Source organism: Garra rufa, chromosome 3 (assembly GCF_049309525.1).
Source record: "Garra rufa chromosome 3, GarRuf1.0, whole genome shotgun sequence".
Taxonomy (NCBI): Eukaryota; Metazoa; Chordata; class Actinopteri; order Cypriniformes; family Cyprinidae; genus Garra; species Garra rufa.
The window spans coordinates 4,132,761-4,147,241 of NC_133363.1; the positions used below are offsets into that span (position 1 = coordinate 4,132,761).

The 14,481-nt window shown below is 36.4% G+C and overlaps 1 protein-coding gene across 1 annotated transcript in view; it reads right to left on the reverse strand.

The window, feature by feature from the left end:
- Window positions 1–14,075, reverse strand: part of lrp4 (low density lipoprotein receptor-related protein 4) — a 144,169-nt gene extending 130,094 nt beyond the window's left edge. The window contains exon 1 of the mRNA XM_073835565.1: window positions 13,877–14,075. Within this exon, the coding sequence (XP_073691666.1) occupies window positions 13,877–13,934 (58 nt within the window). The 5' untranslated portion in view covers window positions 13,935–14,075. The remainder of the gene's footprint in view (window positions 1–13,876) is intronic.
- Between the last annotated feature and the right edge of the window lie 406 nt (window positions 14,076–14,481).

Here is a 14,481-nt window from a genome sequence, read left to right on the forward strand (position 1 = left end):
TATCACATGACCACCTCCATATGTTTGGCTTTTGTGCTGTAGTAAACTTGCTCGGTAGCGCACCTGGTACAGCATTGCACTTGAGATGCGAAGCGCTCAGGTACAAGTCCCGAAAGCTCAAAGACATATAAAAACAAGCTAAATGACATGGCTGTTTTAGTTAATGCCTTTTATTTCACATTTGCATTTAACACTAATGCTATCATGCATGATGGTTGTCATCAATGATGGTTGTCCAAATGATCCAACTGAAAATATAAAACATACTAGCTTTAGTTCTCTGTTAGGACTCTTTGTTTTTCTAAAAGAAGCTCTTGATCTTCTCAGAACCTTCCCATACTAGGACAGTGCTGATTGCAACTCAAGCACATTTTTTAATCATGAAGCAGGAATAAGCAATTATCGTCAAAAAGCATATGAGAATCATAAGAACTCCCATCCTCCTCAAAATGCTTTCATTACACTTTTTTCAAAACCCACACATTCCATCATTCTTCAAAACATATCCATCACAACCCACACAAAGCAAGAGCAAAAGAACAATTTGAATGTCAAAAAACTTGGGTGAAAGCGTTTAATGCAGCTGTTTGAAAATAAAATGCACAAAAACAGACATGTAACATGGTAACAATAATGTTGCATTTGTTAAAATGAATAATGAACAAGATCTATATTCAGCATTAGTTCTTTGTATCTTTAGTATCTTTGTTAATGATAACGTACATACACTAGTACATACACTATTGCATTACTTAACACTAACAGCTTAAATTTGTTAATGCATTAAAGTAAACAAACAATGATCTTAAATAATCTTGGTTTATGTTCATTTATACAACCGTTTAAAGTTAATGCAAACCAAAACTCAGATTTTTTGCATTATTAAATGCAGATTTTAAAGGAGAAGTTCACTTCCAGAACAAAAATTTACAGATAATGTACTCACCCCCTTGTCTTCCAAGATGTTTATGTCTTTCTTTCTTCATTCATAAAGAAATTATGTTTTTTGAGGAAAACATTTCAGGATTTTTCTCCATATAGTGGACTTCAATGGTGCCCCGAGGTTGAACTTCCAAAATGCAGCTTAAAACGATCCCAAATGCAGCTGTAAACAATCCTAGACGAGGAAAAAGGGTCTTATCTAATGAAACAATCAGTTATTTATATATATATATAAAAAAAAGTACAATTTATATAATTTTTAACCTCAAACGCTGGTCTTGTCTTGCTCTGCCTTATTCTCCCTCAACTTGCTCTTAATCACTGTTTTACATTTTTTGTTAAGGGTGTTTTACTTCTTTGCAAGTTCACCTTGTAAACACTGGGTCAGTACTTCTTCCGCAAAGTAAGAGAACTTTTAAATTATTTCTGAAGTTGAGGGAGAAAATTAGATGGGTGTTTTTCGACATACCCTAACTATCTTGAACTGGGGAAAAAAAAGAGTTCAGGCAGAGTTGGATGTTAAAAAGTACATAAAATGTAATTGCTTTAAAAATATAACCAATCATTTCACTAGATAAGACCCTTCTTCCTCAACTAGGATCATGTAGAGCCCTTTGAAGCTGCATTTTGGAAGTTCAAACTCACAGGCACCATAGAAGTCCATTATATGGAGAAAATTCCTTAAAAGTTTTCCTTAAAAAACAAATTCTTTATGACTGAAGAAAGAAAGACATGGACATCTTGGATGGCAAGGGGTGAGTACATTATCTGTACATTTTTGTTCTGGAAGTGAACTTCTCCTTTAAATCTTAAAAGAAGCATTAGTAGTGATATTTTAATGTTTAATTCATTGTGTTGTCTTTGTAAAGACAAATTTCTGAGTCACTTACTAAAGTAAATCCTACACCACTTTTTTTTAGTTTGACAACCCTTTTCTAACTGCCTCCTTATTGATTGCAGAAAAACAAACAGGGACACTACACCGAGTCAAAAGCTATTGTTTGCATACATCCTATACTTCTAGGCAGAGAGGCTGGCTTGTTTGGACATTTTGTCCCAACACTAAAGGACCACTTAAGTTCTCTGACTTCATTAGTGAGTGGAGCTTTTAACTTGCATACTGCTACTTAAAGCCTTGTGTTGTAGGACTATTACTATTAGAAACCCATATTGTCTCTTTAATAGAGCCTGTTGCTGAGGCCTCTTGGATGGTTGAGGGTATGCAGACATAGTGGTGTGAATGTATTTCTGTGTGTGTGTGTGTGTTGGGGGTTGGAGAAGGGGTTTAGAAAACGAGGGACCACGGAACGTGACATGGATGAGTGAAAGATTTCTAGGCCAAGGACACAGAAAGCCTTTGACAGAGAGAAAGAAAGACAGAGACAGCCTGGGAAAAAGAGTAGTGAGAGTTCATTAGACACAATGCACCCAGTAAATAAAATTACTTACTGCTTCATTCTATAGCTGTTCCAGATTCAGAATGGTTTCTTTAAAAACTAGGAATGCCAGCCATTGTAAACGCACTAATGAATACAACAGATAGCGATTAAAAGGCTAATTTGCCATTACAGACACTAAACGCCTTCCCGATGCACATACTAATGTTGCATACTCTCTTAAATTACACTAATTTTTTTTCTTTTTATCTTTATTTTTCTCTTGAACATACAGATGTCACTAAATGTCAATTAACAAGCACTTATTGGTGTTTGCACCACATAACCAGCTCCATATGTGTGGCTTTTCTGATGTAGTAAACTTGCTCAGTGGCGCACCCGGTATAATATTGCAATTGTGATGTGAAGAGCTTGAATACAAGTACCGTGAAACTAGAGTCACGACACTCAATAAATTAAATCAAAGAATTCCAAAACCAAGCTAAAAACACATGCTTAAAGGGATGGTTTGGAGTAGAATCGACTTCATTGCTATGCACTCCGAAGCCCATGTAAATAAGTAAGTCCACCATGAGTGTTTTAAAAACACGTATTACCCGAGAACTACTAGTCTTGTCACTTCCCTGGTTTGAAAAAAGCACGTAAAAGTCCTCCTACTACATCTGTGTGCATGTCAACTTGTAGGAGGACTTTTACGTGCTTTTTTCAAACCAGGGAAGTGACGTCGACGTGTCGCCATTTGTAGTTTTTGAGACTAGTAGGGATCCGCTAAAACGTGTTTTTAAAACACTCATGGTGGACTTACAAATGTTCTGATGCAGCGTTTTGTGAGTACATAACCTATTTACACTACTGTACAAGTTTGGTAAGATTACTTGCACGTTTAGTGGTGCAATTTACGAGATACATCACATGTACCATTCACCCCTGTAACAAGCAATTCAAAAAACTCTAATATCTCCATAAATGTTTGACTAAGGTAAAAAAAAACTTCGGATGGGGTATTTACATGGGCTTCGGAGTGCATAGCAATGAAGTCGATTCTACTCCGAACCATCCCTTTAAGCATGTGTTTTTAGCTTGCTTTTGCTTTAACAAAATCAGTAAGGTTTCATGCAGGTGGTATGTTATTTAGACGATAAGACGATAGAGCATTAACCTTTCTATAGACATTTCATTTTCAAATGGCTAAAAAACAACCAACATAAAGTGTTTCTGAATCTGTTTCACATAAAACCGAACGCACTTTTAGCACCACTTACTGGACATTTCACTTTGAAAGAGTCACGAAACGTGCAATGTAATACTATTTTGCAGAAAAAGCGTTTGCAGAGTTGAGTAAAATCACGCATGGCTCTTCTTGACCATGGTTAAAGGGATCCTATTATGCTCTTTTACAAAGTCTTTATTTTGTTTTGGGGGTGCACTAGAACATGCTCTCATGCTTGGCGGTTCAAAAAACGCATTATTTTCCACGTATTTACATATTACAATAGCTTTCTCCCCAGCCTGGCACAAATGGCTCGATTAGTAACAAGTTTGATGAAGGCCCGCCTTCCTTAAAACGAAATGTGTTGTGATTGGTTAGCAGTCCCACTGCGTTGCAATTGGCGAACAGCTTAGACGACATTTCAGTCGTGCCATGCTCCTTCCCAAAGCAGCGAGTTCTGTGTACAACTGTTAGCACAAGCTAGATTAAAGCGATTCTTACATTTTAAATATAGATATTTTTCTTACAAAAACACATCGGTTCGCTACAGAGGGCTTTTATTGACCCCTCCGGAGCAATGTGAGGCATGGATTGATGCACTTTATTGGATTTGTTTTGGACTGATGGAGAGAAACACCAGTCTATGCCATTCTAAAGCTTGGGAGTGCCAGGATTATTTTAATATAACTCCGATTGCATTCGTCTGAAAGAAGGAAGTTGTATACATCTAGGATGCATGGAGGGTGAGTAAATAATACACTACAGTAGTGGTCCTATCGTCAGCCTGCGAGATCGCCGATACATGATGATATCAATACTGTGCAAATTTATTTTAATTTACATGCCCGAAACCAGCTCCAGCATAAGGCTAGTGAAGCTATCTACACTGTATGATGAATAAATCTCTTACCACGCACTGCACACCTCTACGGCGCAGCTCCGACATGACCACCGATGTTTGTCACTCTAGTCAATGCTTGTGTTTACAGTTTGCAGCCACTTTAGTCAATGCTTGTGTTTATACCAGCCGCTCTGTGGCTCACTGAAGCATCCCAGAAGCGGCTGTCCATGCTACATCGCTAAATTTAGGTTAATCCCCCACCTCATCCCTCCCCACCCACCAACGATATGAATTTCAGTAGGCGGGATTTATTTGAACTATATATTCTAATGAGCTTTATGACATCATAACATCCAGAAAACAAACGCTGTAGTCCAAAGGAGCCATTCGTTGTAGTTCTTGAAAATGGATAAAAAAAAAATAAATAAAAAAATAATAAATATCTCCCTTTGGAGTTGACTTTGAGATTTGTAACGTTGTAGATTTTTATGGCCAAACATACACAACACACACTGGCTAAAATTCAAAAAGTGACAAAGCATAATAGGACCCCTTTAAGGGTGCTTTCACACCTGCCTTATTTAGTTCGGTTGAATCGCACTAGAGTTCGTTTTCCCTCTTGGTGCGGTTTGTTTGGGCAGGTGTGAATGTAGCAATCGCACTCGAGTGCGCACCAAAAGCGGACCAAAAAAGCGTACCGAGACCTCCTTGAAGAGGTGGTCTCGGTACGCTTTCAAACGAACACTGCAGCGGTTCGTTTGTGGTGAGAACATGAACCGAACTAGAACAGACCCAACCGCAAAAAGTGCTGCGCCTTTTTGGACTAATCCAGCTGCCGTAGTCCGCTGCGCTGTTCAATATGGGATGAGGACAAGTATTTGTTGACAGCTAGCGCTTTAGCAACATAGCCCCATGACAGCTCGTGGACAAACGGAGTTGTGAAGAGGCACGAAGCCTCATAAATTTGGTCTGATGATCATATAGGTCCCAACTTTCGAAAACTCACAAGAATATCACAATCTTTCTCATTGTTTAAGGGGCCGTTCACATGTCGCGCCTAAAAACGCATGGAAAAGCCTGTACAGCTATGATAAGCTGTTTCTCCAACTTGTCAATGCTTTCAATGTTATTAAGGGAAAGGACGAAGCTAATTGGTTGGTTTATGTCACATGACCTGCGGTGCGCTTGCAGCATTCTGAAAAGTTGCAATGTTTTTATCTCGATGCGGCGCGTTCGCGAATGGAAAAAACGTGCGTGTCGCAACCACGTCGCTTCCATGCTGAGCGCACATACCGCGCGTCTACATTTGAAATAACGAGCTTGAGCGCGCAAAAGACGGGACATTTGAATGGCCCCTAACAGTTAAGAAAATACGTTCAACACATTGATCTATATAATTCTCTATTATAGATCAGTGGTTCAATGACACGATCTGGCCAACGAGTGAGGTGGATGTTGTCACATGACTGCATTTTGGTTCGTTTCAACTGGTTCGGACCAGAGCAATCAGTGTGGTGTGAAAAGGACCCAAAACGGCAGAAAAATGCTACAATGTATCATTTGTTGCTCTTGGTCCGGACCAAATGAACCAAACCGCAGATGTGAAAGCACCCTAAATGTACTTTAGTGATCATGAATGGATAGAAAATCCTCCTAAATGCAATTATGCACTGCACAACAAAATAAAAATGCCTATTCACTGGGTGAAAATATCAGCACGCAACACATACTCTTTCTGAAACAGAATTTGCTTTAAGTGGCAAAGACCGGGTGTGAGCGTGAATGGAAAAGTACTTTTTTGGTCCACTTTAGCCCACATTCACAGGTGGTCAAAAACACACGTAACCCCAGTGCGCTTGTAGTGTAAACACTCATGCACTCGAATTGCCTACTCACTTGTCAAATCAACCACTGTGCTAAAACAGGCGTTTCTTTAAATAGCAATCTTGTTGAAAATTAAGAGAACATTTATGTTTAAAAAAATAAAAAAATCATGCTGTATTTTTTTCAGTTCACCTGATTTGACACAGATCATGTACAGAACACACATTCAGAGTTCAGATAACACAGGAACTCTAAAATAATTGATAATCCTGTTAGAAATGTCGTTTTCTGCTGGATTTAAATGCCATTCTCTTTGATGGGAAAGTGTTTCCAAACCTTTGACTGGTAGTGTATATACGTGTGTGTATATATGGAAATATTGCCTTCTAAATTTGATTTCAAGTGGTCACATGAGACACTGCCAGATGTAAGATGACACTTGAGAGATTTTATATTGTTCAAATTGCTTTGTTTGCATTATATTATATTGTTTATATTGCATAAACATATTCATGAAGCACAGGACTGCATAAAGTCATTGTCAAAATGAACATCTTGGTGAGGATTCACATAAACATGGTTATGTCTTAAGTGAACATAAATGGTTTGGAGGCTAAAATCAGATCTCCAAAGTGTGTATAAATATGTTGGATTCGTGCTTGAGGTCTTAAAGTGACAGCAGTCTAATATACATGCTGCTGTCTGTGTCCTTGATGTTAAACAAACCACAAAAGAAAAAGAAATGCACTCACTGTGCTTGACTGAACAACCTTTGTAGCTCTAATAAGGATTCATTTATATTTAATTCAGGCAGTCAATAACTTTCTATCTAAATGTTAGATAGACGTAGTACCTGATTTTTTTGTGGTCTGATTGCAATTTGCTACTTTGTCCTCGTTTGTAATAATAAACTCAAAATAAAAGAACAAAATAACCTAATGACATATCATTATTGTGAAACAAATTACTCATTTTGTCATAATCAGCCACTGCTAGACAGGAATATTTTGCCATAATTTACACTGACCCTCCATACCAAACATAAAAAAGTGCACTATAAATGTTAACTTCTGCATTGGCTATCAAACATGTACTAACATGCAGGCACTTGATTCCTTAATGAAAGACTGTGATCTAAAATGCCTTTTAAACTTAAGTCTCAAGATTGTCATTTTGCTGCTTTAGGTCGCTCTTCTAGAGTGTAATACTTTGCACTTGTAATACGCTTACTAAAAAAGTAAAAATAAAAATACAGGTGCTTGACAGCAATTCCAGAGATATGAGGAGTTCACAGCATACATATGTTTTCTCATCTCTTTATTTCTGTTATGTGATGTATTGTAGAAGAGCAGAGAACAGAGCACAGATAATGCCTCACAATACAATAACACTACCTTAAGTAGATAAAAATTAAAAGATAATTTGATACTAAATCAAAATATGGGCTATACCAGGGTTTTTTCAAACCAAGAAGAAACAAAGACAAAAAAAGGTGTTTCTAATGTCTTTGATATCTGACCTAGTGTATCTGAGTACCTAGTCTTGACAACCCATTTGACACTGTATTATTATTTTTATAATATTTATTTTTAAATATTGTTTTTTCCTTCAATTCAGAATTTCAAAAACATATTTCTCTTATTAATTTGAGTTTCCAAATATTTAAGATAAATGTCTTCCATTCTTCAAGGACTTAATTATCACAAATATTCAGAAGCTTTTCACTGCACTGCTGAAAATGCAACTTGGCTCTACTTTAGGCGTCTGACGGCAAGCCTCCTACGGCAATTAGGAGCGTATATATGCATCTTACTAGTAGTTGAATGGGATCGCGACATTAGATCTAATGCCCAGGGGGGTTGTGAGAAACTTTAGACATTGCCACACATTTTCACACACTTTATAAAAAGCCCATACACTTGTAAGCAGGACACTGACAGAGCTATATGGATGCCAGTGACTATAAAAGCAGTAAGCATCAAGGAAGTGTCAGCTTAAGAAAACACCGTCGAATCATCCTGTTACGGATTTCAGCATCTCAGAACAACTAGGCCACCATTTATAAATCACCTTTAACATTAACGACAAAGTAGTAAAACCAATACCATACAGCGACATGTTTAAAAGTCAGGCAGAATGTGGATTTGTGGAACATTAATCTTGATTTTTGTTTCCTAACTGGTCGGACATTTGTCTCTTTCAATACAAGTCTCAATCAAGTAGCAGTCAATTCTTCTTCAATGTCTTGCAACGAAAATAAAACCTCCAAAGGGAAAAAAAAAAGTCCATATGACTAACCACAACAAAATTGTAGCTGAAATGTCCTGCCAAACCTTCGAAAAATGTCAAGTTTTACCTCCAGATAAAACATGACCTCAATGCAGTTTCATCAAGCTGTAGCGAAACATTACACTTGAATATGAACGATTTGTCAGTAGGACGTGGATAACATAGATGCATATAATTAGCGTTACATAAGCTCTGAAATTAGAGAAAGAATATAATAAAATCACAAAACTCAGAGAGCTACACCTTAGCATGCTTTTTGCCATCTCTTTCATTACAAAAGCCAATTTAATAGTTCTAGTGCGTATGTATGAGTGCTCAATTCATATGCAATGATTTGCAAAAAAAGAAAAACTTCCGAAAAGAAACCAAATAATGTCCATGAGACCAACCCAAACAAAACTGTAGCTGAAATGTCCTGCCAAACCTTAAAGAACGTCAACATGATCTACATTTTGAACAGTGTGTAAGCCTCAATGCAGCTTTATTTACATGCACAAAGTTTAGATATTTGTACATTATTGTACATGAAAACATCAAACTATAGCAAAACATAAGACTTGAATATGAACGATTTGTTAGTATGATGTGAATATAACATAAGGCATGGCTAACATAGATGCATATAATTAGTTACATAAGCACTGAAATTAGGGAAAGCTTATAATGAATCACGAAACTCACAGCATGCTTTTTTTTTTTGCAATCTCTTTCAATATTAGTGCTAGTACATATGCATGAGTGGTCAATTCATATGCAATGATTTGCAAAACAAGAAAAACTTCCAAAAAGAAACCAAATTTCCAAATAGTGAATGAATAGTGTGTGAACCTCAATGAAGTTTCATTTACATGCAGAATCACCTAAATGAGGTGTAGTTTAAGTAAATGTCAATGCGAAATACTGGAAATAGCAGTGTATATTAATGACATCAACCTGTAGCGAAACATTACATTTGAATATGAATGATTTTCAGTGTGATGTAAATATAACGTATAAGGCATCCTAACATAGATGCATATAATTAGTTACATAATGAATCACGAAACTCACAGCATGCTTTTTTGCAATCTCTTTCAATGCAAAACTCAATTAAACAGTACTAGTGCATATGTATGAGCGGTCATCCAAAAAGAAACCAAATAATGTCTGTGACTAACCTGAACCAAAGTAGCTGAAATGTCATGCCAAACCTAAAAGTTTTACCTCCAAATAAAACATGATCGACATTCTGAACAGTGTGTGAACCTCAATGCAGTTTCATTTACATGCACCTAAATGAGGTGTAATTTAACTGACAAATACTGGAAATAGCAGTGTATATTAAACACGACATCAAGCTGTAGAGAAACATTACAATTAAATATGAACGTTTTGTCTGTATGATGTAAATACACTTTTAAAAATAAAGTTTCCAAAACCATTTTAAAAACCTCTTCTGCATTTGAAAGGTTCAATGGATGGTTCAAGGTTCTTCATAGAACCACTGATGCCAATAAAGAACCTTTAAGAGTGCAGTGTAGATGCATATAATTGGTTACATAAGCACTGAAATTAGGGACAGCTTATAAACTCACAGCATGCTTTTTGCAATCGCTTCCAATACAAAACTCAATTAAATAGTACTAGTGCATATGTATGAGTGGTCAATTCGTATGCAATGATTTGCAAAAAAGCCAATAATGTCCATGTGACTAAACCCAAACAAAATAACAACTGAAACCTGAAAGTTTTACCTCCAAATACAACATAATCTACATTTTAAATTTCAATTAAATGCATAATCACTTAAATGAGGTGTAGTTTAAATGGCACCGTCAAACACTAGAAAACACTGTGCCAAAGTTTAGATATTCCTATATTATAGAACATGACATCAAGCTGTAGCGAAAAACTACATCTGAATATGAACAATTTCTCAGTATAATGTGGATATAAGGTACAAAACATAAATGCATAATTAGTTACATAAGCACTGAAATTAGGGAAAGCTTATAATGAATCACGAAACTCGCAGCATGCTTTTTTTGCAATCTCTTTCAATATAAAACTCAGTTAAATAGTACTAGTGGATATGTATGAGTGGTCAATTCATCTGCAATGATTTGCAAAAAAATAAAAACTTCCAAAAACCAAATAGTAGCTGAAATGTCCTGCCAAACTTAAAAGTTATACCTCCAAGTAAAACGATCTACATCTTAAATAATGTGTGAACCTCAATGCAGTTTTATTTACATGCACAATCACCTAAATGATGTGCATTTTAAAAGGCACTGTCAAAGACATAGAAAGACTGTGTCAAACTTTAGATATTCCTATATTACAGAACATGACATCCAGCTGTACGATTTGTCAGTCTAACATAAATATAATATATATAAGACATGACTAGATGCATATAATTAGTGTTATGTAAGCGCTGAAATTAGGGAAAGCATACAATGAATAACGAAATCAAAGAGCTACACTTAAGCATGCTTTTTGCAATGTCGTTCAATACAAAACTTAATTAAATAGTAGTGCATATGTATGTGTTCAATCCATCTGCAATGATTTGCAAAAAAAGAAAAACTTCCAAAAAACAAATAGTAGCTGAAATGTCCTGCCAAACCTCCAAATAAAACGATCTACATCTTAAATAGTGTGTGAACCTCAATGCAGTTTTATTTACATGCACAATCACCTAAATGATGTGCATTTTAAATGGCACTGCCAAACACATGGAAACACTGCGTCAAACTTTAGATATTCCTATATTACAGAACATGACATCCAGCTGTACGATTTGTCTATCTAACATAAATATAATATATAAGACATGACTAACATAGATGCATATAATTAGTGTTATGTAAGCGCTGAAATTAGGGAAAGCATACAATGAATCACAAAATCAAAGAGCTACACTTAAGCATGCTTTTTGCAATGTCGTTCAATAAAAAACGTAATTAAATAGTACCATTGCATTTGTATGAGTGGTCAGTTCATATGCAATGATTTGCAAAAAAAAAAGGAAAACCTTCCAAAAACCTAAAAGTTTTACCTCCAAGTAAAACGATCTACATCTTAAATAATGTGTGAACCTCAATGCAGTTTTATTTACATGCACAATCACCTAAATGATGTGCATTTTAAAAGGCACTGTCAAACACATAGAAACACTGTGTCAAACTTTAGATATTCCTATATTACAGAACATGACATCCAGCTGTACGATTTGTCAGTCTAACATATATATAATATATAAGACATGACTAACATAGATGCATATAATTAGTGTTATGTAAGCGCTGAAATTAGGGAAAGCATACAATGAATAACGAAATCAAAGAGCTACACTTAAGCATGCTTTTTGCAATGTCGTTCAATACAAAACGTAATTAAATAGTATCATTGCATATGCATGAATGGTCAGTTCATATGCAATGATTTGCAAAAAAAAAAAAAAAAAAAAGAAAAACCTTCCAAAAACCTAAAAGTTTTACCTCCAAGTAAAACGATCTACATCTTAAATAATGTGTGAACCTCAATGCAGTTTTATTTACATGCACAATCACCTAAATGATGTGCATTTTAAAAGGCACTGTCAAAGACATAGAAACACTGTGTCAAACTTTAGATATTCCTATATTACAGAACATGACATCCAGCTGTACGATTTGTCAGTCTAACATAAATATAATATATAAGACATGACTAACATAGATGCATATAATTAGTGTTATGTAAGCGCTGAAATTAGGGAAAGCATACAATGAATAACGAAATCAAAGAGCTACACTTAAGCATGCTTTTTGCAATGTCGTTTAATAAAAAACGTAATTAAATAGTACCATTGCATTTGTATGAGTGGTCAGTTCATCTGCAATGATTTGCAAAAAAAAAAAGGAAAACCTTCCAAAAACCTAAAAGTTTTACCTCCAAGTAAAACGATCTACATCTTAAATAGTGTGTGAACCTCAATGCAGTTTTATTTACATGCACAATCACCTAAATGATGTGCATTTTAAAAGGCACTGTCAAACACATAGAAACACTGTGTCAAACTTTAGATATTCCTATATTACAGAACATGACATCCAGCTGTACGATTTGTCAGTCTAACATATATATAATAGCCTATATAAGACATGACTAACATAGATGCATATAATTAGTGTTATGTAAGCGCTGAAATTAGGGAAAGCATACAATGAATCACGAAATCAAAGAGCTACACTTAAGCATGCTTTTTGCAATGTCGTTCAATACAAAACGTAATTAAATAGTATCATTGCATATGCATGAGTGGTCAGTTCATATGCAATGATTTGCAAAAAAAAAAAAAAAAAAAAAAAAAAAAAAAAAAACACCTTCCAAAAACCTAAAAGTTTTACCTCCAAGTAAAACGATCTACATCTTAAATAGTGTGTGAACCTCAATGCAATTTTATTTACATGCACAATCACCTAAATGATGTGCATTTTAAAAGGCACTGTCAAACACATAGAAACACTGTGTCAAACTTTAGATATTCCTATATTACAGAACATGACATCCAGCTGTACGATTTGTCAGTCTAACATATATATAATATATAAGACCTGACTAACATAGATGCATATAATTAGTGTTATGTAAGCGCTGAAATTGTTTGGAAAGCATACAATGAATCACGAAACTGCATTTACGCACGCTTTTTGCAATCGCTCCAAGGGTCTTTTGTTTCCTGACATGCAAGGGAAGACATCTAGTTGACATTTACAGGCCTAGCCATCTAGTACACGGCATTTCCACCGATGCAACACTCAGTTTATGTGTGTAATTCTGTCAAAGCGGTGCCTGAGCGTTTCTTTATTAAGGCCGAAGCTGCGCTTTGAAGTCGCTACATTCCTGCCCGCGTGCAGCGGCTGTTCCAACATGTTGCGAATACAGTGAGCGGCGACTATTGACTTCCAACCAAGTGGCGATTGTGTCTCTTATAAAAGACAGAGAGGTATTTAAAAAGAGAGCCGACTTTACATGAATATACTGTGGAAACACGCACGCACACGCGAACCAAAGACATCAAGTTGGTTTCAAACAGCGAATAATCGAGGGAATTGCTCTAAGCGGTGGATCAAATACTATTTATATACATCAACAACTAGATAGTAGTATCAGTTTCATCTCTGATCGCGATTTTCTGCTTTGACTGCTCTGGGTCCCTCACGAATCGCTGTTTTGTTTTGTTTCGTATTTGTGTAAGTGTCTGCTATAACTCTTTCAAAGATCACACGATTCAATTCTGCTCGCCCAGACTGTTTTATAGGCTGTTTGCACACAACCGCGACAGTATTAACAAGTAACGATGCGTTTACTTCTCAAAGCCGAAGCGAACAACTCCAAAACACTTACCTTCGGCGAGAAGCATGAAAGTTAAAAGACTGCCACAAAGCACCGCAGCGAGCCTCATCGTGAAGAATCCTCTCTCGCTTTATTTCGCAAATGTTTCTCTTTGAAGTATCAGCACCCTTCAGATGAACTGAATCAGATGCATAACTCTTTAAAAGCCATTGTTTAAGGCGTCTGTGATCCCGTTCGGACACTGGCTAAGTTGAAGTATAGACACGGCTCAAATCAGGACACCGCAACTCCACCAAGAACCTTGAAATGTTGTTCCACAGTCAGTCGCTGCTGCTTCTGCTGGAATGATCAAAAGGTGCATTGGGTTGTACCATGTGTGTTCCAGGGGTAGTTCCTCTTCCAGTGTAGGATATCGAGAGGCAAACCAAAGGGGCAAATCACAAATCGCCCTTCGCTACTAAGAAACTTTTCCAACTTCGCATTCGCTCTGGAAGGCCAATGAAAACAACTCCGGTTAACACGGTTTTGGGAAATACGCGGAGTTCGTGCCTCGCCACCAAAACTTTGAAGTTCTTTGAACCCTTTTCAAACGGGAGACTATGCAGTGGCCCTTCTAAATACAAAGTGAGGCAATCCAAGTCAAATAAGGAGACGTC